This window comes from Hesperophylax consimilis, chromosome 4, assembly GCF_061612785.1.
Source record: "Hesperophylax consimilis isolate HC1 chromosome 4, BYU_Hcon_1.0, whole genome shotgun sequence".
NCBI lineage: Eukaryota > Metazoa > Arthropoda > Insecta > Trichoptera > Limnephilidae > Hesperophylax > Hesperophylax consimilis.
Genome location: NC_142839.1, coordinates 9,910,140 through 9,931,691, shown reverse-complemented (window position 1 = coordinate 9,931,691; position 21,552 = coordinate 9,910,140). Strand labels below are relative to the sequence as shown.

Sequence of the window (21,552 nt, the reverse complement as noted above, 5' to 3'; positions counted from 1 at the left end):
ACCAGATCCATCTCCTTCCTGTTCCCACTGCCTTCAGCCTCACAACATACCCCAATTGGGTATGCGCTAGTTTCACTGGCTCCAGATGGTTCGGACTCTTGTGCGGTATTCACATAAAAAAAGTCATGAAATTATAAAACTTTTACAGTCGCAACAATCTTAGTTTAGTGTTGGTGGGCGGACAAACCTTAAACCAAAAAGCCCATGGGTTAAGTTCAATCACGGTAGGTTAGTTTATCTTGTCAACTAGAAAAAGATGTCTTTCTGCATTTACACACAAGGTAAGTGGTAAGGCTTGTTAGTAGGGACTTTTAGGACCTTCTTCTGTTAGTAATTGAACAAATTAAGAAATTTGGTATAAACATTTATTGACTTTCGATATATCTTGTGTAAGTGCACATTATTATTGTTGCATTTCATTTTGGTCAAAATATAAATCAAATTTGGAACATAAAATATGGTAGTTTTTAATGAGCCGACCTGCATGTTTCAAAAAACAGTTATTTCACAAATACATAGTTAAATTTAAATAATTTCACACAACGATTCAATTGAGCCTCTAAAAAATTAAATGTAAACACAATTTTTTTTAACTATTTAAAAAAAAACACTAAATTGAGCAAAAACTAATAATTTTTTTACAGTTTTAATTAATTTAATTTAAAATGCTTGTTTTTTCCCTTCTCGTCGAATTTCCGATTGACTTAGAATAAAATGGGTTCAGCACGCTTTTTGTCAGAAAAACATTTTCTTTTAAAACTAATGCACACAGTGTTGGAAGCATTGTTTATTTACCCATCATAGTGTGCGCTTAGAGGTGTATGGATTAACCAAGATAGGAATAGCAAGTATTGATATTATATTAAAGAACTTTCAAAATATTAAAACTACCATTGCCCAATGCATACACAATACACACTATACTCTGATACAGTACAATAACATCAATGTGTTTTGGTAGGTGTCTCAGCTTATTTATTAAATGATTGATAAAAACATAAAATCAATAAACCAATTATTGTGTAAAATTTCAGTACTCCGCTAATTTATAAATTATTGAAATAAAAATCGTTTTAACCTTGTTAGTACAAGAAATAACTACTTACGTCGGAGGAGATGGGAAGGAAAAACATTCACAAAATAGGTCCTTAGTTTGGGTTATTAAAGAAAATTGTCTATGTTTAGATTGAGCAGCAAACATTGTACTAAAAAGATCAAACATGGGAAATTTTGGACTTTCATTTTTTTTAAATTGGAACTGCATCTTATATTTCCGCTCGCGTAAATGATGGTTTTTGTAGTAATTTAGTTGAAATGGGTTTTTTTTGTAGTAATTAAGTTGAAATGGAAGGTTTTCTGTAGTAATTAAGTTGAAATAAAGGGTTTTTATAAATAATTTTAGCGTATTAACCTCTAAGAGAGTGAGTTTTTGAGAGAAGAAAGTGTTCAATAGAATGAGATTTTTTTGTCTCACAAATTCCCATTTTATAAATTTTGTTCATAATATGTATTATCAAAAAATACATATATGACATCAAAATAAGCAAATTAATCAGATATTAACACACTTCGGCCGGGAAAGGTAGTTCTACCCGTTCGGTCGATTGATGCTTAAAGCCGGGAAAGGTAGTTCTCATTTCAATGGCAGAAAAGACGGAATTATTCAATGTTTTTACATAAATATTAGATACCAATCTCTTTGTAAAGATCCCAACTATATGTAAATAATTATCAAATCGTAATGCAAGTCTTTTTTAAGTTATTTTCGTGCCTTTTGTTTACATCGGTATTTCAACAAAAGGATAATATATAATTTGTTAGTGAAATAATACAATTCCTGGAATGAGGGTTTTTATGACCGTGAAACCTGATTCGAATCTATTTCTCCGTTCTGCACCCACTCAACTCCTATGTGCAAGCGAGCGAGAGATGTCGGGCGTATTTAAAGAAAGCAGGTATGAGCAAATACCGATAGGCGGACCGTAATAAACATGTTACGAGGTTAATTGAGTTGCATTTCAAATAATATTCGATTTTCGTATGTAGAAATTTTTATTAAAATATTTTAATTATTTTTGAAGATATAGCGATTTAAAACAAATTAAAGAAATTCGCATGGGACCTTTATTTTCGCTGGACCAGCGCAAAAAATACCCAGCCGAAATGTCTTAATAAAAAAATAATATTATTTACAGACGGATTTCTACAAACACCGACGTACACTGTATGTCCATACTCCTTTCATATTTATTTACGGACGTACACTGTACGGCCATACTCGCCTAAAGATTGTGAAGTAAACGGAGTGTGGAAATTTTACCAATTTTAATTATTAAAGCAAAATAGAAAGTGTTTCTAATCTACAAAAGCCACATAATATAAAATAGATCAAATAGTTGAATAGTTGATTGCCGAAAATAATCCACTGTGCACTAATTCTCAGGAATGCTTACAAGATACAAGTAAACCAAACCATATTACTGACAAATTAATATTTTATGGTTTTGGTTCATTTTTTAAATTCTCAGCAAAATTGTATTAGAATTTATTTTCAATAGTGAAATTGCTTACAATCCTAATTCAGTTCGTTATGATTGAATAAAATGTTGATATGGTTAACTTCGTTCAAATCTGTGATAATGCAAAAAGAAATTTTTGAAAGGTAAATTTAACCAATTGGTATCCCTATGTACTTGCTAAAAAGGTTTTATTTTCAGAACTAAGGAGCAAAACATACAATTGAGTAGTACAAATTCAAGTACATATTGTTTATCAGACACTCGCTTTAAGATAACATTACTTATTGTATCAACACAATATCATACAGAAAAGGTTTATTCAATGCAATCTTAGCGATGACTCTTAAATGAATATGTCTGGGATGTTTGATAATAGTGCGGTTACAGTCTTATTCAAACTCGTAGGTCCAAGTACTGTTTTTTTTTCACATTAAAAATAATACACAAGTACTAATCAAAATGATAAATAGAAAACAAAAGAGTCAATTGTATAAGAATTTTTAAAAATATTTAAATGTGTACATATTTATTTTAATTACTCTTATAGATAATAAAATAATAGTAACCATACAAAATGAAGAGCAAAGCCATTACATAATTGTATACACATACATTATGAAAAAAACACATCAAGACATTATAAATTATGAAGTGATAATAATCAAAGATTCCGATAGTGTGAAATTCAAATCAATAACTTTTCCCTACGGACTATGAACATAACTTACTGCAGAAATCTTAGTCTTGATGCCAACATCTTTGGAAGAACAGAAAGTCTATTTCTTAGCTAAAGCTATTCCGAGACCGACAATGCCACCAATAACTAGGAGCGCTCCACCGGCTTTGGCCGCCCCCACTACTGCTTCGTGCTCCATCTTCCCTCTGATTTGTTTCTACAAAAAAGTAATTCAATACATTAGGCTGTATCACACATTCGCTTCAGAGCCCGCATCTTGAGCGGTGTTACAAACTCCAAGCAGAAATCTAAAATCTGACAAAGTAACGTAACAGTTTGTAGTGCCGTCTAATGTGGTTCAGACTCCCACACTGCTGGCCATTGTTAATTCAGCCAAAAAAATCATACTTTATTGACTTGCATTTTAATAAAAAGAAATGTTTATAAACTTTACCTGCAGTTGAAGAACTTGATGATTGGTCGGTTCTGTTCTCAGGATAACATTTAGGATATCATTAGCTTTGGAATATTTCTTTAAGCGAGCATTTCCAATAGCTAAGTAATACATGTAGTCTCGTCTATCATCAGTGTTATTTCTGCAAAGCTCGTTTAGTAAATGTATTCCCTGCAAAGAAATGGTAATTCATAAAGATTTAGTTTTATTTGTTAATTAAGTTGTAATTAAGCAACAGATGGCACAGATCCAGTGTCGTTTTAAACTGTGGTGGGCTCCTGGGCACGCTGAGTTTGAAGACTCCCTCATTTTCGTATCAAGGGGGTTAACTAGAGAATTTCAAATAGAAAATTGTTTGGTTCCTTGGTGCTGCGGCAAGTCGGCCTTTTTGAAAGCCAAAAACATACAGGAAAACAACAAAAACACAAAATAGTGTTTCTTTGCTATGAGTTCTGGGCCCTCTGAGGCCAGGGACCACTGGGCTCGTGCTCTCGTAAGCAGTTCGACCCATTGCACCATTTTCCATATTATTCCCTCATCGTTAGCTCGGTTCCGTGTTGTCATTGGGTATGTAGCGATGCCTCCTGATAATGATAACCAAATGGCCACACAGTTATATTAGTCTTCTTCCTATTAAGGCGGGAAATTGTCACCATAAATCAATAAGTATTTATTCTTTTTTTTTATGTGACACCTCACAAGAGCGCCCCTAACAGTACAATGTAAAAGCAGGGGAGCTATGTCGCCACCCGGTTGGCCAGCGGTTTGAGGCGGCTTAAGATAGGGGCTGTAGGGAGGGATTTATTAATGCGGGTCTTGAAGAGGCCCGGATTATATGAAGGAGAAAAAAAAGATGCCTGTAACTCGTTCCACATATAAGCAGTCTTACATAGAGCAAGTCGAAGAAGCGGCACATTATCATGAAGCCAACATCAACTGTGAACAGGTGCTCCGCTCGTCTACGTCGAGTTTCACGCATGTGCACCGGTGCACCGGGGATCAATACTGCTAGCTCCTCAGAACAGGCTCCATTAAAATACCTGTAGACTCTGTAGAACAGACTCAGCATGCCCACATTGGGTCTGTGCATTAGAGATGGCAATTGGTCTGTTAACATTGGATTTTCAATTGGGTGGGATGTTACAAAAGGAAAAATGTCGTACCTTTCCTATGTCCACTGGGTATTTACTTTTAACCAAACACCAAGCGTACTCAAATTTGGTTTTGTCTGTTACGGCATTATTCTGCATCTCATCAGAATAGGCCTTTTCAAATTTCTGAAAAATAATTCAACAAAGAATGTCATATATTGCAAGTTATTATGACAAGGCCAGAAGAAAGTTAATTTGGTAAACAATAAATCATCCAAATTGCATGACATGTGTAAAATTAATCGATAATGTACACAAATTTGTCAAAAAAACAACGCACAAAGGATTTAAAGAACACGTAAAGATCATGAATCATTGTTTAATTTTCACTTGTGATGCAATTTTACCAAATAAATGGCAATAACAAGTCTTCATACCTCCAAGTCCTCCCGTGAAACAATTTCATCCAGTACGTCGCACATTTTGATTAAAGTATTGATAAGGCAACAGAGTAGACTGGGATCACTGGTACAAATATTTTGTGGTTAATTAAATACGATTCACAGACTTGAAACAAAACGTTGACAAAATGACAAAAACAACATACGCAAAACGTCAATTCGGTCAAGTTTTTGACGTTTCACTTTAACCGAATCTGCAGTATTGCCAACTGGATTTAAAAAAAAAAACTAAATGTCACCGTGAGTGGTTATTTATGATGTCACCATAAATAGAGCTTAAAAAGAGCGAAAGCTGAAACAAAATAATTTACATCCCGAGGGGTGTAGCACTACAAATTAATAACTTAACAATATCGGATCGATGGGTTCAACTTCCCACGATTTTAAATAGGTATCTCTAGAACGGTTGCGCTTTTGATAGCCGAATAGCGGTTCAGACGTTTGAATTTTAGTTGATCACCTCAACTCAACACTTGAAAGTATATTATGAGCATGAACTTCTTTCAACAAAGTTGATCAAGTTTTTAATTATAAATCTTGTCGTTCAATAAAAGTTCATCATTGGAGGGGATCCCTCCACTTTCCGAAGCGTCAAGCGTTATAACGAAACATGGTTTCCTCCTTCACCACACACGTCAAGACTATTTTTTTTATTAAACGAAGCTACATTTTAAACGAATCTAGACCCTCCAATGTTCCCTATGACCCTACATTGTTACGATACAATACGATACGATTGTACAACCCCAGCCAGGAGCACTCCTACCCCGGTGAGGCCGGTACACCAGTGGTCACTCTTTTGTTAGGACTTGGAACATGTGCTTTGAGGATTGGAAGGAGGTTGTAGTTTAATCGACCGGTATACATAGCAACCTAATAAGCCAATATTGGAAATTAGGATGAGACTAAGACTGAGCGTTATTTTATCCTCTTCATGGCTTCTTTCTTCTTGCCTATTCTTACATTTCCTTGCCTTTTTGGCTCTTCCTGGTTCATCTTGTCTCTTCTTGTTTCTATTAGTTTCTCTTGGCCTCTATTTCTTGACTCGTCTTGCATATTCTTACATCTTACCGCTCTTCTTATCTATTTTAATCTCTTTTTACTCTTCTTGCCTCATATGAAAGGGCTTTAAAATGTTAGGTTTTGTACTGAGAGTGGCAAAAAATTATACCAAAACTTCTGTACATATCACTAGTGAGGAGTCAGCTTAAACATAACTCAACTGTATGGTCTCCCCACTACAACTTAAATTCTCAAACAATAGAAATAGTACAAAAAAAAACCGAAACTTTTTATTTTTTAAAGAAAGACAAACATTCCCGGGTTACGAATAATCTGTCAATATTTGAAAATCTCCTACTTCCACCAAGGTAAGCGGAAAATGTTGTGTTGTGATGGAGGCCTTAGCCAACCGAGGAATTGAACACACTAATTGGAACCCAACCCCAAAAAAACAACTAAATTTCATTTTTAATTTCTACGTTTTATAAATTTTAAATTAAATATCTCACTAGAAGACTTACAATATATTTTTTTATTAAATACTCTAAAAATACACACATTGGAACACAGGCGTAAAATAAACGACAAAATTTTTATTCAAAATTCTTATCTCTAAATTTGACTGTTGCGAACTTCTGCAACTCATAAACTTACAAATACCTACAATAACAACACGACAAAATACACTATTCCACTGCAACACACATAAGCGCAATTACATTGCGAACTCCTCAATAAAACGGTTTCACACTATGGGAAATCAATACTTAGGTGATGTCGATATATTTAATATTAACTTTGCGAATTTTGTGGATCACGTAAAAGATTTATTTCAACACATTCCTAAATTGAAGTTGTATTTTTGTAAACCAGTCAAATCGCTGTATTTTTTAAATTTATGTTCTTGTTCTTTTTATATTTGTTTCTTGCATATATTATTTTTTAATGTAATTTTACTTTTTTTATTTCTTTCTCATGTTTCAAAATTGTCTGTTAACGAATTTGATAAATTATTGCACACACACGACAGAGCCGGCGAGCCATTGCTGTATACGGCTGAGCCGAGTCACGGCTTTTTTGCTCAGTTCGGTGGATTTTGGATTCGCCGAATATCAAGCCACCTGAGTTTCCCCACACACGGTGAGTTTTGGCTCGGTGCGGGGCTGTTTGGCTCGTTGGCTCTGCCGTGTGTGTTCAGCTTTACGATGGCAAAACTGGCGGATTTGTTTATGGATTGACATTCTTGAACGTAAAATAATAATACACCTGCACGCAGCTACTGCTCCCGCTGAACTCCGAACGATTAAATCGATTAATCATTCGATTCTTTTGATAAACCATTCTAGATCCATATCTTCAGGCTTTTTGTATGAAAAAAAAATTGTTCTCAACTTAACCATAGATGTAGCCGCCCAGGAGCGGTGATGATTAGAAGTGAGTCGTTCGCGAACGAGTCGGCTCAGTGAACCGGATCTATTTGCCAAATTAGCCGCTCACTCGTTCGCGGATCAGTAGTGACTCACTCGTTCGTGTGAGTCGGTTCACTCGTTCGCCAACGATGAGTCGGTTCACTCGGTCGCGAATGGTGAGCCGGTTCACTTGTTCGCGAACGATGAGCCGGTTCACTCGTTCGAGGACGGTGAGCCGGTTCACTCGATTTTTGTGAGGAAATTTTCGAAATGGAATTCCGTAGCCACTTCCCCCTCCCACGGATTTTAAATATTTTGCGGGGAGTATGTATTGTAAATTTTTTTGTGGGGAATTATGTTTCACAGAAATTCTGTAACAACCCCCCCACCCACGGATTTCAAATATCTTGTGGGGAGTACGTAGTTTGAAAATTTTTGTGGGGAATTATGTCTCTCAGAAAATCTCTAACAACCCCCACCCCCCATGGATTTCAAATATCTCGTGAGGAGTATGTATTTTGAAATTTTTTGTGGGGAATTGTGTTTTATAGAAATTCTGTAACAACCCCCCCCCCCATGGATTTCGAATAATGAAAGGGGGAATCACGCTCACGCAGAATATTTGTGTGGAATATGTGGGCAGAATTACTGCAACTGAAAAACGGCGACATTAGGCCAAGATCCGCTGGCAACACTGCCGGTGACCCGCTCAATTGAGCCGGTTCACTGAAGCGGATCTTTCAAGTGAACGGAACTAGTGAACCGGCTCCCTCAACTGAGCCGCTTCGCCCATCTCTAGTGATGATAGACAAGGCAGATAAATTCAAGGCTATTTAAAAAAGGTGCGACCATAAACAATATATTTGCGCTCAGCCAATATTCATTCAGTAGCCCAAAAAACTATTTTAAAAATAAAAATGTCCTAAATGTGCAGAAAATTTCGAAACGTTACCTCAGTACAAGTTTCTATCTGACAAAGCATTTTCCTGAGAAAATGATCTTTATAATGTCGTCCTTTACAGCTAATTTTCTCAAGAGGAAACTTTGTCAATGGAAACTTGTTAATAGACATATATGCCAAGAAGGCATTGGGAAGAAGCAATTTTTAACTTGCCATTGAATGTCTTTTGCTTTTAATTGCAAACTGACGCGTAATTTACGTCGGAATAAACAATAATATGGTCAAATCTGTTAACTCATTCCAAACTTGAACTTACATATGTCTAAACAGCAGAATACAAACAGAATAAATGTATGTACAGCCGCTAACACTACATAGCTTTAACCCTTTAAATATTATGAGACAAAATTTGGTCTCAAACATCATATGAATTAACGGGTTAAAATTCCATCACAAAAAAACTTTAGCAAGCAACAATTTAAATACGAGTTGATAATATTTACGTATTGGTTCACGACATTTGACAGCTGTCACTCTGCGCGTGGCCTCGTAAGTTATTAATTAATACCAACATAAGTATTTTTTTTTATTCTTTATATTGGCTTTCACCCATTGAAGACCCCAAGGCAAGAAGTTGTTAACTTACATTTTCGTAAAAAATGAGTTAGAATGCTCTCTAAACTAATTCGCATACGCTCTTTCCAATGAACACCATGCCAGAGCTTAAAAACGGCAAGAACATGCTTAAATCAATGTGATGAACATGTTAACTACGTGTTTCTGTGACATTAAGTTGATAAAATAAGGGCAAGAACTTGTTAACTACTAAGTTAGCAAGTTCTTGCCGTAATTCTGTAATTAACAACATCTTCCCATCTACATTGGCTTAGATTTTTATGGTTAACATGTTATTCACTCACTTTGAAGTTTACCTTGGTGGTTTTAAAAAGTTTTGCAGTGCACGTTTTTTATTTAAAAATCATCGAAAATGAGTTCCAGAGGTGAAAAAATGGTGAAGATGTGTCAAAAATTGATCAGGGAATCAGGTAAGCTGTATAAAACATTATCGTTCATCTTAATTTATCCTTAAAGTAGTTTGAAAATGGGTGGATCATATTTGTTTTGGTGTTTTTCTGTCTAAAAGTCAACAATTTTTTATTGTAATGCTTATTAATTTGTTTCAGGAAGTGTTCAAGAGTCCACTAATTTAGTACAACCTGAGAAGCATTTAGAAATACCTCAAAATAATGTAATTTTAATGGATGGTAAATGCAAAAAAAAAGTTTTACTCTGTGACTCTGAATATTCTTTTATGTTTTCTTATGTTTTGAATTCCTTCATTAATGCTTTACAATATTTCGTTTCAAAAAGTGTTCAAGACTCTTTGACTGGTGTTGAGTTTGGGATATTATTAGGAATACCTCAACATGATGTCATGTTAATGGAAGGTAAACTTAAAAATACTTTATTGTGACACTAAATTCTTTTGAACATTGAACTAAAAATGATTATTTTATTGCACTTTGTATTTTCAGAAGATAATCAGAGGAGTCTAGAGTATATCGCTACTACCACTGGTACAGGAGATATAATTTTGGAATACGTACAACAAGATGAGATACTCAATACTTTAAATCAAACTAGTGAGGATAAGGCTTTATAACTTGAATTGAATTTTATTTTACTGATTTGCATGTAATGAAGATTAAATTATTATTTTCAGATGCAGCTCTTGCTGTGGAAAGCAGTGTAGGACAATATACTGAGGACGCTGAAAGCGAAATTGAAAACAATTTAAACGTTTCTGATATAGAAAACAGTCATTTAGAAGGTAATTTGTATTGCTGTACCTAGGTATATAATTTCAGATTAACTTAAAAAAAAATCATTTTTGACTGTTTGCTAACTGATATGAATGTGTGTATTATTTTCAGGCACTAAAAAGAGTAGGAAGAGGCCCAAGCTAGGGCGAGCAAGAGAAATAGCGCCTGACGCTAGGATGAGAGGTGATTCTTATGTTAATTATAAAAAAAGCCTTAAACCTGCTAAAACACCAAAATAGGAAGAAAATCTTTGTGTTAGCAACTGCAGATTGAAATGTAATTCAAGATTTAATGCCGAAGTTAGGCAAAAACTCTTTCTAGAGTTTTATTCACTACATTCAGAAGCCCAATCAACTTTGTTATTGAGATCGATGAATATTAAAAATATAACCAGGATCACTTCGGCCAAACGATCCTGCAATATTACGTACTCTGTTTCAATACAAGGAATTAATGAACATGTTTGCAAACCAGCCTTACAATCCATTTACCAAATAGGTAGAGGCAGATTAGATATTTCGAGGAGAAAAGTAGCTGCAGGAGTTTTATCACCAGCAGTAAGTCACAGAGGTCGCCACTGCACGAGGCCTAACAAAACACCAGATAACCAGCTTAAAGAAGTAAGAGAACACATCAATATGTTCCCTGCAGAAGCTTCACATTATTCCAGGAACAAAAATCCCCATAAATTGTACCTCGCATCCGATTTGTCAATCCCAAAACGGTATGAGCTCTATAATATGTTTTGTGGAGAAAAAGAGTATGCCCCTGTTTCGTTGAATCGTTACACTAGGATCTTTACAGAGGATTTCAACTTGTCGTTTGGTGTGCCTAAGACAGACACTTGTGGGACTTGCGATAGCAAAAAATCTGACCAAGTTCATGTAAATATGTATAAAGCTGCATTTCAAATGCAAAAACATGATAAGAAAAAGGCATCTGAACTTTATACACAATACAAAAAACACTATCGGAAAAAAGGTTAACTTTCAAATAGGAATTCGCTGGATCAGAGTGGAGGAATTCGGGATTTATAAATATCGAAAATCACTCTCCGAAGAAGAGCCTTGGAAAAAAGTGGATCTTAAAAAAAAAAGTTTGAAAAATTATCTTCCCCGCCAATGCTGTCATCAAAAGTGAGAGATAACAAAGAAATCGATGCGGCCAAATGGAATGTTATCCAAAAATTGTAACCATACCTGGATGAGTTTTATCGTGGATTTTTTAAAAGTCTCACATGCAAAAATTTTAACAAATTGACACATGCTCTGCTACCTTTTCTTTTCAATAATAATTATTATTTAGTTACTTTATATAAAAAAAAGTTTAATTTGTTTGATTAAATAAAACAACAAGAATTTAACATGTTCTTGCCTTTCAATTCTGTATCTTCCTCACCTATCCCTGAAGATGGCATGAACATGTTAACTACATATTTTTGTAGAAAACATGTTTATTTTAACTTTTAGACTGCAAAACTACTTAATATTACTAAATGTAATGTAAATTTGGTTTGTTTACTACACCATGAAGGATCAGCACATTGTATATGACATTCAAATAAAAAATTATAAGTCAAAACGCAAAAGTCTAAATATCTCAGAATGCCTTCAATGTAAGTTAACAACTTCTTGCCTTGGGGTCTTCCATTAATAGTGATCTTGGCCATACATTACAACATTTTTCTTATTAATAAATACAACAAATTACAGGATTAAATTGATTACACAACATTACATAACGTAACATAAATAAACCAAACATAACATAAACATAACATAAACATAACATAAACATAACATAAACATAACATAAACGTAACATAAACGTAACATAACATAAACATAACATAAACATAACATAAACATAACATAAACATAACATAAACATAACATAAACATAACATAAACATAACATAAACATAACATAAACATAACATAAACATAACATAAACATAACATAAACATAACATAAACATAACATAAACATAACATAAACATAACATAAACCTAACATAAACATAACTTAAACATAACATAAACATAACATAAACATAACATAAACATAACATAAACATAACATAAACATAACATAAACATAACATAAACATAACATAAACATAACATAACATAAACATAACATAAACATAACATAAACATAAACATAAACATAACATACCATAAACATAACATAAACATAACATAAACATAACATAAACATAACATAAACATAACATAAACATAACATAAACATAACATAAACATAACATAACATAAACATAACATAAACATAACATAAACATAACATAAACATAACATAAACATAACATAAACATAACATAAACATAACATAAACATAACATAAACATAACATAAACATAACATAATCATAACATAAACATAACATAACATAACATAAACATAACATAACATAAACATAACATAAAATAACATAAACATAACATAAAATAACATAACATTAACATAACATAAACATAACATAAACATAACATAAACATAACATAAACATAACATAAACATAACATAAACATAACATAAACATAACATAAACATAACATAAACATAACATAAACATAACATAAATATAACATAAACATAACACACTTAACATAAACGGTACAGAGCTGGTAACAGTAGATTATCACAAAATTATAAAAATAGCAACCTGTGTACAATATAAGTGGGCGCTTTTCGTTATTTAACCAAAGATTTTTCTAAAATTAGTAGCATTTTTTTAAAACAGAATTATGAAATTGGCAATCTTATAAACAAACACAGCATATGGGAGTAAACAAATGTGATTATAAAACATAAAGATAAACATAACACAAACATACCATGAACATAACATAAACATATCATAACATAACATGCACATAACATATCATAAACATTAACATAAACATAACATAAACATATCATAACATAACATACACTTAACATGAAAATAACATATCATAAACATAACATAAAATAACATAGGGTATAACATGAACATAACTTAACAAAAACAATACAGAGCTGGTAATTATAGGTAATTACAAAATTATAAAAATAGGAACCTGTGCACAATAGTAGTTTTTTTGTTATTTAAAAGAACTGATTTTTCCAAAATTAGAAGCATTATTTTTTTTAAAACTACTATGAAATAAATATAAACAAATACAATAAAAGAATCAAGAAAAACATACAAATTCATAAAGAATAGTGTTTTAACTCAGTCATAATATGCAGAGTTGGGATTAGTGAAAATAAAGATGAAAATAGGAAACTGAACAAATGTATACAAATGAAAGTGAAAGAAAATTTTGTTTATATTTATTATTATGGTCAGATATTAAGGCCATTTTTATAAATAAATTTTGCCAACAAATGGTAAATTTCAGGAGTGTTTAGACTAAGAAGGCAGGGTATACTGGTAGGCAATTTAATATCAAGTTTTACCAATTCATGCATGAAGTTTGGAAATTGGTCATTGATAGGACACTCAAAAAAATTATGGTCCAGAGTATCCTCTGACCCACAATCACAGTACGGCGAACTGACTATGTGGAACCTGGCAAGATGGCTAAGACAACAAGTGTGACCCAGCCGCATTCGGGTTATGGAAAAAATATATTTTTTAGGCATGGTAGTGTATTTGTGAAACCAGGGCTTAACAGGAATAGAAGGTTGAATTAATGAGTACTGGTGACCTTTTATCAGAGAGGATTTTTTCCATTCAGAAGACCATTGGAGTTGGTACTTAGTTTTTAGAATAGGGAAATGGTCTCTGACCGGAATAGGGATATTACTTAACGGACCATGGGCAGTGGCTTCCTTAGCAATATAATCAGCCATGTCATTTCCAGTAATACCGAGGTGTCCCGGTATCCAGGCTAGGACCACTGATGCATGAACCAGTGACATGGAATGGAGTAGGTCCCTGATTGAGCAGATTAGAGAGTCACTACTGGAATTGAGTGGGGATGCGCTTATTTTTTGTAGTGAGCTAAGCGAGTCTGAAAGGATGAGTGCGTTTTTAATATTTAATGATTTGACGAGTTGAAGAGCTTCTATGATAGCTATGCATTCAGCAGAGAAAATGGAGCATTCTTTGGGAAGTTTGTGTGGGAAACACAATTTTCTGGAGTCCTGACTGAGTTTGGAAACATCTTCTGTGAAAATTTTTATGTAATTTGGCCAGTTGTTTTCAATAATTTTGTTAAATTCTGCATTATTTAATTGAGTTGAGTTTTTAATGTTTTTTTTTACTTATTCCTACAAATTGATGGACCTTCGGATAGAAAGTAAGGCTTTCATAGGGGCATGAGTATAAGGGAAGAGATTCATTGAGATAGGTGTTTGTAGATAAATCCAGGAAAGAGTTGTAGCAATCATAGAAAAGTGGAGGGGAATGATTTTTCCAAAAGGGATTTGAATTAACCTCATACTTTAAGGATTGAAGAATAGGAATCAAGGGATGGGATGTTATTGAACATATTTTGAAAACATATTTTTCTGCTAGGCATCGCCTTCTTATATGTAAGGGAGGTTCGCAACATTCCACTTTGCATTGCGTTGATTGGAGAAGATTTCATGGCTCCTAAGACAAGGCGAAGAGATTTTGACTGGATTTTATCTAATTTATGAGAATTTGAAGTGGACATTGGCTCAAACAGAAAAGATCCGTAATCGAGATGGCTTCGGATGAGGGCATTGTATAGAAGTTTTAAAGAAGCTGGGGGGATCCCCACCACACTCCTGCTAGAAATCTAAGGGGATTGATGTTGCTTTCACATTTTGTAACAACGTGATTTATGTGAGAGTTCCAAGTAAGCTTGGAGTCCAAAAACATTCCGAGGAACTTAACTTCCTTAGAGATAGTGATGACTTCATCGCCAAATCTCACCTGAATATCCGGAAGCTTTCGTCGACGAGTGAAGATGACAACTTTGCTTTTGGCAGGGGAAAGTTCAAGACCATTACTATTTAACCAAGCCAAGAGTTTTCTAAGAGCGTTGTTAATTGCTGATGCTGTGATGAAAAGATTGGTGGATATTTTGTAAAACGTTAAGTCGTCAGCATATTGGAGTATGTTGCACATGAAATGAATAGATTTTTCCAGATCGTATATGTAAATATTATACAGTATCGGGCTTAAGACAGACCCTTGCGGGAGTCCTTTGAATATTTGTCTTATGTGGGGAGAGGATTCGGATCCATCTACAAAAACAGTTCTCTCGGAGAGCAAATTGATAATGAATTGAACCAATTTAGGAGGAATACCAATCGCCAGTAACTTTTCTTTAAGAATGGGTATATTTACATTGTCGTATGCTCCACAAATGTCTAAAAATACTGCAATTCAATATTCGTTTTTAGATAACGCTAATTTGACTTCTGTCACAAGAGAGGAAAGGTTGTCAAGGGTACTTTTACCCTTTCTAAATCCAAAATGGGAAGGGGGAAGAATATGATTTTTCTCTACAAACCAGTCTAATCTATTCTTAATCATTCTTTCAGCTACTTTGCAAAGTGTTGAAGAGAGAGCAATCGGTCTGTAACTTGAGCCTAGACTTGGATCTTTGGTACTTTTGCAAATGGGTATGATTTTTTGAATTTTCCAGTCCGGGGGAATAATACCAGAGTCCAGGAAGATATTTATGAGAGAGAGAACGTAGGAAAGGGAATCGTCATCAGTGTGGCGGATGAATATGTTCAAGATTTCGTCATTGCCTGGAGCTGAGTCTTTTAGGTCTTCCGTGGCTCTTTTAACTCGTCTATGGAAAATGGAGCATCTAACCAAGAAGAAAAATTTGGGGAGTAACATAAAACAGGCACTTCGTCAAGATTAGGTACATAAGGGGGAGCAATTTTGTTAAGAAAGTCAGAAATCCAAATACCAGAATTGTGAGATGACTTCGGCAGGGAAAAGGAAGACCTAAAACTGCGAATCATGGACCAAACCTCCCCCGCCGGAGTAGCAGGGGATATATTAGTGCAGAAATTACGCCAGCTGTTTCCAATATAAGTAATTCACCGTGTTATTATTGTAGATAACATGATAATGAGTTTATTGTGTTTTTTTTTAATATTGAATTCATCATTGGGCTATTTATTAATGCAAATAATTACACCAGCACGAGCGTGCGGACTAATCTTATAATAATTTTGTGTGATAATTATTTGCGATGCGTCACAGGTTTTCTCATCTTTTTAAATTTTCAATGAGATAATGTCACTGTAATAACACCAAATATCAATTTTAGATATGTTTGAGAACGAAATGTCACTTTGTTTGAGTTTATTTTTATATAAAATTTTAAGGATGAAATATCAATGACGAACGCGACAATAATTAATAACAATAATGATGACGAACGCGGAGACGGAAACATTTTGGAAATAGGATATTCGTGTTGAAGATGAGAACCATGTTGTTGTTAGGTGTAGATATTTTCGACAAACCTAAATTAAATCCAAAAAATGGACTTTAAAAACCATAGTACACTTTTGGACTTGGGTTTGGTAAATTATTTGGTGAAATAGCCAAAAAACTGCAAATAACCATTTAAAAATAAAAATAATAAACAGCCTTTGGACTTCAAATTTTGTTCGAAGGTTGGTGAAGCGCTTACCAGAACTCCAAAATGAAAAAAAATCACCTTAAAATCTGGACGAATGTGAGAATACTCAAAGTTAACAATACAAGCACAAGGCTGTGAATCTGCTAGATACTAGATATGACCATTTAGCAATATTTTATGATAATATTGGTATATAATTAATTTGACCAGTGGAAAATTGAAAATCAGAATGAAAATTTTGTGTGAAAATTGTAAAACCTACGTGTTGCTTCCGCGAAATAAAAACTGTTTTAAATGATTGCACACTCAATCCAAGTACTTTTTTTCGTATTCTTCGATAATAAATTTAAATTTTGCACACATAAATATTTTTGTAAGTAATTTTAACGAACAAATTAATTTTGGTTTGTATAGTGTCAGCTACACTACTCGCTTCGACGCTTCGACGAAGTCCTCGACGAAGTTAGCCGAAGTTCGAAGTGCGTGCCCACACACTCGTGCACGCTCGTGCAACTTCGCGAGTAACTCAGTCCAACCAGTCAGTGCAGGGGCATTTAACTAAGCTTTGGCCTTGAAACTCATTTGAAACCGCCACGCCCACCTCAAAATTCTTATAGAAAACGAATAATATGGCTAAAAGCTCAGATCTCATTGGTGAGAACAGAAGGATTGGTTTGATCTCTCGCTCTCTACCATAATGACTCGTGTAACAGAAAGAGATGACGGAATTTTGCCGTTTGACAGTTTCAAATCATTCAAACAAAATGAGAGTGGTTTATTTATACACGCGGGTTGTCATTTGCTGCCGAAATACTATCATTTCCGTCGAAAATATTGCGTGTTAAAGTTGTTCGTGATAAAAATACAATATAAGCCAGTATAGTGTCAGCGAGTTACAAACATATTATATTCAACCTACCTACGTAAGTTCAAGTTTAAAGTGAATTAACAGTTTTAGGTTATTCGTTCGGTTTTTTGAACAATGCTTCATACTTGACGGCCGGCATAGTCCAGTGGTAACGTATTGGACTGCCATTCCGAAGGTCGCGGGTTCGAACCCGGCGTGCGCAAATAAATTTTATTTGATTAATTTGTGTTATTTCACAATTAATTAATTAAAATAATATATAGTATATTTGCGGCACGTTCCAGAGTGGAAGATACTACCAGTATCGCCCTGGTGTAAGACCACCATTCAGAATTGAAACGTTGCTCCAAATGGCTTTAGCCGTGTTTAGTGACTACTTGGTTACTACGGTTATAAGATTGACATCACAGCGCCTCTGGGATCATCTGACCACTGCCTAGTGACGACATCAATCCCCGTTAGCCTCAGACCAACCAATGAGAGGCTGAGGAGAAAGTGTGGCACTATAGGTCAGCAGATTGGTTCGGTATGCGGGCCCATTTCAACGCTTTTCCGTGGTCAGCTGTTTGTTTTCGGACTTCGGACCCTTCAAGATGTGCCCAGGAGATTGGTGAAATCATCAATTCGGCGATGGATGGCTTCATACAATCGACTACTAAAGAAACTGGTGTGGGCTCAAAGCCGTGGTTCAGTCGACAATGCTCCGAAGCAGTTCGACGAAAAAACGCGGCTTACCGAGCCTACAACACATCTCGAACGCCCGAAAGCAGATCAGCATACAACAAATCGGCAAAGGAATGCAAGAGAATCATCAATAGGTCAAAATTCGAACACGACCTGCAGATCAGCAAAAAGCTGGCTGCCTGCCCGCATGGCAGCAGAGCATTCTGGTCGCTTGCGGGCTCAATAGGTCGAAATTTTTGCAAACCCAGTTTGCCACCTCTTACCAGACCTGACGGCTCACTAGCAAACACCGCCACCGAAAAGGCAAACCTTTTAGGGAAAATGTTTGCGGAAAACTCGACCCTCGACGACGGGGGTGCTGTTCCGCCGTCGGTTCCTCACTGCGGCTTCTATATGAAAAAGCTGAGGATCCGGCATCGGGATGTACTCCACGTCATACGGGGGCTCGATGTTAACAAAGCTAGTGGACCTGATGGAATACCTGCCCTGGTATTGCAGAGGTGTGCTGCGGAAATAGTTCCAGTTTTGACAAAGCTCTTCAAAATGTCCCTGAAGTGTGGCACTGTGCCCTCTGGTTGGAAAAAAGCGGTAATTCACCCTATTCCCAAGAAAGGTGACCGCTCCAACCCGGCCAACTACCGCCCCATAGCGATCACATCAGTTCTGTCCAAAGTGATGGAACGTGTGATCAACGACAAACTGCTCACATACCTCGAGAAGAACAAAATTATCAACGACCGTCAATACGGATTCCGGCGGAACCGCTCGTGCGGTGATCTTCTCGCGTATGTGACGCATGTTTGGGGGCGGTGCCTGGAACGTCACGGTGAGACCCAAACGGTCGCACTAGACATATCCAAGGCCTTTGACCGGGTCTGGCACCGAGGACTTGTCAACAAATTGCATTCTTACGGACTTCCCGCATCCCTGTGTACGTGGATTGCTGACTTTTTAAGGGATAGGTCGATTCAGGCGGTTGCTGACGGTTTCACCTCTTCCTCGCACTCCATAAATGCTGGCGTCCCACAGGGATCGGTTCTGTCTCCAACTTTGTTTTTGTTGCACATCAATGACCTTTTGACATGTGCACCGATTCATTGTTACGCGGATGACAGTACAGTTCATGATAGCTTTTTGTTTGACAAGCCCCCAAAGGGCACACAAACTCCAACGGCTCGGAGGGCTTTGAAGCAGAGAATGGACGGTTATCTCGAGAGTATTTCCTCCTGGGGTAAAAATAATCTCGTCGAATTTAATGTTTCAAAGACCCAATCCTGTCTGATTACGTCTAAAAGGGATCCAAATGATAATCTAGTCTCCTTCAACGGAAGCAATCTTCCGAACAGGCCTTCCATTGATATGCTTGGTGTAACTATAAGTGACCAGCTCAGGTACGGGGGCTCCATCGAAGCTAGAGTAAAGTTGGCCTCTCAGAAGCTGGGCGTACTGTACAGGGCTCGCAGATACTTTAATAGTACACAACTGCTCACCCTGTACAAATCGCAAGTGCGCCCTACTGTCGAATTTGGCAGCCATCTCTGGTCTGGAGCCCCAAAATACCTGAAAAAAACCCTTGACTCTGTGCAGAAACGGGCGGTCCGTTTGATAGATTCCCCAATCTTAACAAACGGACTGCAATCTTTAGAGCACAGGCGTCAGGTAGGTATGCTGTCCTTGTTCTATCGGTATTACAATGGAAGATGCTCTGAGGAACTAGCGTCATTGATCCCTTCGGCACCGGTGCGTAGTCGGGATACACGCCAAACGCGCGCCCAACATTTGTACACAGTTGACACTTGTCACATGAGAACGGGTCGCTTCTACGATTCGTTCTTAAGTTCAACAGCTCGGCTGTGGAACGAACTGCCGGCCTCTGTGTTTCCTCCCTCCTACAACATGGGACTCTTCAAGACCCATGTTCACTCCTTCCTCTCCACAAAAAGACCCTCCACACAGCATCCCCAAAGATGACATAGGCCCTGAGGGAAATTATTTTCTTCAGGGCCTCCTGTGTGGAGTAAATATAAAAAAAAAAAAAAAGATCTGAATAGCCAGGTACTTCCCCACCTTCCTCTTTCCCTTCCCCACTTACCTTCAGCCTCACAACATCCCCCAATTGGGGGTGCCATAGTCTCACTGGCTCCAGACGGGAGCAGTTGGGACTCTTGTGAGGTATTAACTATAAAAAAAAAAAAAAAAAAAAAATGTCTTCCTCCACAACGTATAAATGTTATTTATTATATCGATAAACTTATTCATGTTATTGATTATGTCATGTGTTATCCTGTATTATCTTATTGTTTTGGTGAAATTAAAGATTTTTAAACATATGTAACCATGAGTTCATGAGGCTGAAAAATGTCGGAATTTTTCGTCGTACTGTCGGACAATCATGTTTTGGAAATTTTCTTCAGTGTTTTTGCAAATTTCTTGTCATTTTGGGTTTCTTCTTCTCAGATTAACAAGTTTCATCTTAAGGAAATGCACTGTAAAAGTTTATTTTCTTAGTCAGATGAACCTTGCCCTTGGAAAACATTTCGACATTTTTCTGCTTCAAGGACATTTTTATTTTTATAATAGTTTTTTTGGGCTAGTGAATGAATAGAGTAGGCTGAGAGCAATTATGTTGTCTATGTTCGCATCTTTTTTTAAATGGCCTTGAGTTTCCTCTACCTTGTCTACTGCTCTGCTCCGCACGGTAGGTACTGCTTGTATATCTGTGGTTAAGTACTGTATAATTCTGTTGGATACAAAAAGCCGGAAGATATCGATCTAGAGAGTGGTATATTTATGAGTCAGTGATTGGTTTATTTATGCCGTGACGCTTCGAGTCCTTTGACTCGGGCGCATTTACCGACAACAATCGGAAGTCGGGCGAAGCGAAGCGAAGTTGCCCGAAGCGAAGCGAAGTTCGTGCCCACACTATCGTATTCGGTCAACTTCGATCAACTTCGCGAGTAGTGTAGCTGGGCTTTAGGCTAGCATTACACTTGTAAGTTTTTTCGTAAATTTACGACTTCTAGCCAATGGGCGCATTGGATTTTCAAAATGCAAGATGCCCATTGGCTAGAAGTC

The 21,552-nt window shown here is 36.0% G+C and overlaps 2 protein-coding genes across 3 annotated transcripts; one reads left to right on the top strand and one right to left on the bottom strand.

The window, feature by feature from the left end:
• Positions 1 to 351: 351 nt before the first annotated feature.
• On the bottom strand, positions 352 to 5,394 carry Fis1 (Mitochondrial fission 1 protein). The gene is made up of 4 exons (XM_089631194.1): positions 5,178 to 5,394; positions 4,813 to 4,926; positions 3,650 to 3,820; positions 352 to 3,412 (listed from the first exon to the last, which is right to left on the bottom strand). The coding sequence occupies exons 1-4, from the start codon at positions 5,220 to 5,222 to the stop codon at positions 3,296 to 3,298; spliced, it is 447 nt and encodes a 148-aa protein (XP_089487320.1). The 5' UTR covers positions 5,223 to 5,394; the 3' UTR covers positions 352 to 3,295.
• Positions 5,395 to 9,137: 3,743 nt separating this feature from the next.
• LOC149424166 (uncharacterized) lies at positions 9,138 to 11,974 on the top strand. Of its 2 annotated transcripts, XM_089631191.1 has the most exons (4): positions 9,138 to 9,961; positions 10,049 to 10,156; positions 10,237 to 10,344; positions 10,448 to 11,974. In XM_089631191.1, the coding sequence occupies exons 1-4, from the start codon at positions 9,772 to 9,774 to the stop codon at positions 10,573 to 10,575; spliced, it is 534 nt and encodes a 177-aa protein (XP_089487317.1). In that variant the 5' UTR covers positions 9,138 to 9,771; the 3' UTR covers positions 10,576 to 11,974. The 2 variants fall into 2 exon arrangements, with proteins under 2 accessions (XP_089487317.1, XP_089487318.1); XM_089631192.1 differs by having other exon boundaries at positions 9,138 to 10,156.
• Positions 11,975 to 21,552: the final 9,578 nt, after the last annotated feature.